Source organism: Sesamum indicum, linkage group LG15 (genome assembly GCF_000512975.1).
Source record: "Sesamum indicum cultivar Zhongzhi No. 13 linkage group LG15, S_indicum_v1.0, whole genome shotgun sequence".
Classification (NCBI taxonomy): domain Eukaryota; kingdom Viridiplantae; phylum Streptophyta; class Magnoliopsida; order Lamiales; family Pedaliaceae; genus Sesamum; species Sesamum indicum.
The window spans coordinates 6,084,958-6,087,688 of record NC_026159.1 but is presented as its reverse complement, the minus strand read 5'-3'; the positions used below and the strand labels follow the sequence as shown (position 1 = coordinate 6,087,688).

General features: G+C 36.1%; 1 protein-coding gene across 1 annotated transcript; it reads right to left on the bottom strand.

The window, feature by feature from the left end:
- LOC110013196 (cysteine protease ATG4-like) lies at positions 517 to 2,693 on the bottom strand. Its single transcript, XM_020699328.1, has 3 exons — positions 1,225 to 2,693; positions 1,045 to 1,115; positions 517 to 954 (listed from the first exon to the last, which is right to left on the bottom strand). The coding sequence occupies exons 1-3, from the start codon at positions 1,263 to 1,265 to the stop codon at positions 731 to 733; spliced, it is 336 nt and encodes a 111-aa protein (XP_020554987.1). The 5' UTR covers positions 1,266 to 2,693; the 3' UTR covers positions 517 to 730.

Sequence of the window (2,731 nt, the reverse complement as noted above, 5' to 3'; positions counted from 1 at the left end):
CTTGAGACCAAGAATCACCCCATAGCAGAACTAGAAACCCTACACCAGCGTATCTCTAACCCCAACCCACCTTGACCCGCTTTTTACTAGGGTATTTTAAAAAAAAAAAATAGAACATTAGACCTATTAATATATATACCCAACAAGTTATTATGTTAAACATAATTTATTTTGCAATACATGTATTGAATAAAAAACTCAAAATTCTAATAAATTATATTGTATTTTACATATATATATATATATATGTGTGTGTGTGTGTGTGTATTATTCAGGACAAATTGATGGAGGTTCGAGCCAAAACCCAAGACCTACACTGAACTTGCCCCAATTCAAAAATTAAATCTCAAACCCAACCCTAAATCCTTTTTTATTGAAGTAGATAGCAGGAAGCAGAGTTCAAAATCATTTTCTCAAAAACTTAATAAAGCCACTGATGTTCTAAAAACTACTGGATTTATAATGTTAGAATAGTGCTTTTCTCATACCTAATTATCCACACCTCCACAGTCATCATTGTTTCAAATGAAGATTTATTCACAAATATGAAATCGAGATGGAAAAGGGATCCAACCTAAAAATAATGTTATCTATCCAGGTTCAATCAACAGAGAATGGAGAAAAAGCACACCAATTACTGGTTTCAAATAGATACTATGGTTGGATGCACAATACAAATTACAGCCTAGAAGGTTATACTTATATGAGTTTCGAAATTCACATTTCAGGGTCAAAGAAGTTGCCACTCGTCGTCCTGTGTGAAATTCTCTGATCCACTGGTGGGCAGCTTGTCTACGGGTTCAAAATCTTGGGTGCAGATGGCATCATCTTTTGCTGTGCTGCGGTAACTGGCAGGGTTTGGGTTACTACGGGACTCAGCGATTGTAAATAGTGGAGCACCATTTGATTGGTCGATCAACTCTGATGCACGTGAACAAAAATCATCGAAATCACCTGACACAAAATTGATGAATGAGATTCCAAGGTTGAAAATATTGATGAGGAGAAATAAAATGAAAAGAATGAAATAGAAAGTAAGCATACTCTTGTTCCTGCAATAAAATCCGATCGCCAAGGATGAATCAATCGATTCCAGAGGCATATGTCTCACAACACTGCAGGTCAAGTCCCAAGATGTTGTATTATGTAAGTGTTTTAGTACTAGAGAATTAACATCAACCAGAATTTTAGGAAGGAAAAATTTAGTTTATGGGATTAACTTACTTGCAGTGGTAGGACGATGTATCGGCATCTAAATCATCCATTTTAACTTGAGCTACCTGCAGTTGAACAAACAATGAGGGTGCATACTGCAGGAGGAATCATCACGAGATCTTCAACAAGCACAAAAAGAAAATAACAAGTGGACAGACGAGCAATAACTAACTAAAGCTCATGACTGTGAATGCGACGAAAAGATAAAAACACAACTAGAAGTTCCGGTACAATATGAAAACAAAAGGCTATGACTTATGAGCATGACAAAATATTGTGAGAGATCATTGAGATCATGCTCAAAGCATAGCAATGTTTAATTGTGACTTTACAGGGCAAGAGTTACCATATCTAGTCAGACTTCATAAGTACAATAGGATATGGGCATAGCTTGATAAACAACCTGACTTCGGATGTATTGACTAAAATCAATTAGGTATTTTTGGGAACAAAAAGTTTCTAGTATCTTGGTCATCTAATTTTGTCTAACCCGTAGCATGGCATCACTCCATAAGATTGTCATCCAAGGTAATTGGTATCAAGAAAAAGCACAATAATAGTGCTAAACACAGGGTTGTCAACATTGTCCAATCTTCTTGTAATAGGTCTCCTCCCTTCTCTAAATTCAGTCTACAAGATACTTCAGTCTTAGTCAAACCGAATTAGGTCCATCATTCACAGCCTTTTAGAACCCACCAATCAATTCCTTGATCCACATGCTCCCATAAAGCTACAAAGTTCAATTGTCTCATCACGTTATCAGGTAGGGGAACATACTTTAAATAGCCATCATACTAAGAATGGCTTATCTAATCAAACTCCAAGAAATAATGAAGATATGGTGACCAAGAAGGCAATGACGAAATAAATTCCGTAGACAATCACTCAACAAACTCGTGAAGATTCAATAATATAATGAGTCTAAAGCATCAAGCCAAAGACATGTACTTGAAACTTTAGACCACTCAAAAATAATCAAATGTGGGATATACCAAATATGTGGTGATGAAATCAAACATGAGATACACCAGATATGTGGTGTTTTCAGTGACTATTAAAGGAAGCATGGCAATAATGTAAATAATCTGCACTACTGCACTGTTAATATTATCCTTCGTGTACCTAATCAGTTTATCAGGAAAATATGATCCTAACACCAACCAATAGGGAGAAAAACCAGCAAATAACTGAAAGCTCGGGCATAGCACCTGACACTTCACAACCAAGGAATAAACAGAAATAGAAGCTATGGTCACATTCCCAGTCCCCTAAAGTTATTGAGCCAACACTATTTGAACAGTCATGATCTCCACAGCATCTTATATTTACAGAAACATGTTGCAGACTTGGGATCAGTGTGATAAAGGTAACATAATGTACAACGATTATATGCTAGTGAATTCTTAGAAAACAGCAAAAGTGAGTGCTTCCAGAATAATTTGGAATCGGCCATGATGTACTTGATCAAACGAGCAACGGAAAAGTTGGACCCTTTGATCTTAAGAAATATGACATT

What these genes read in the sequence shown, in the direction of transcription:
- LOC110013196 (XM_020699328.1), bottom strand. Translation starts at nt 1,265, where the DNA reads ATGGATGATTTAGATGCCGATACATCGTCCTACCACTGCAA. An exon ending in ACATCGTCCTACCACTGCAA is followed by an intron (nt 1,116 to 1,224) that starts GTAAGTTAATCC and finishes CTTGACCTGCAG; the next exon opens with TGTTGTGAGACATATGCCTC. An exon ending in ATTTTATTGCAGGAACAAGA is followed by an intron (nt 955 to 1,044) that starts GTATGCTTACTT and finishes ATTTTGTGTCAG; the next exon opens with GTGATTTCGATGATTTTTGT.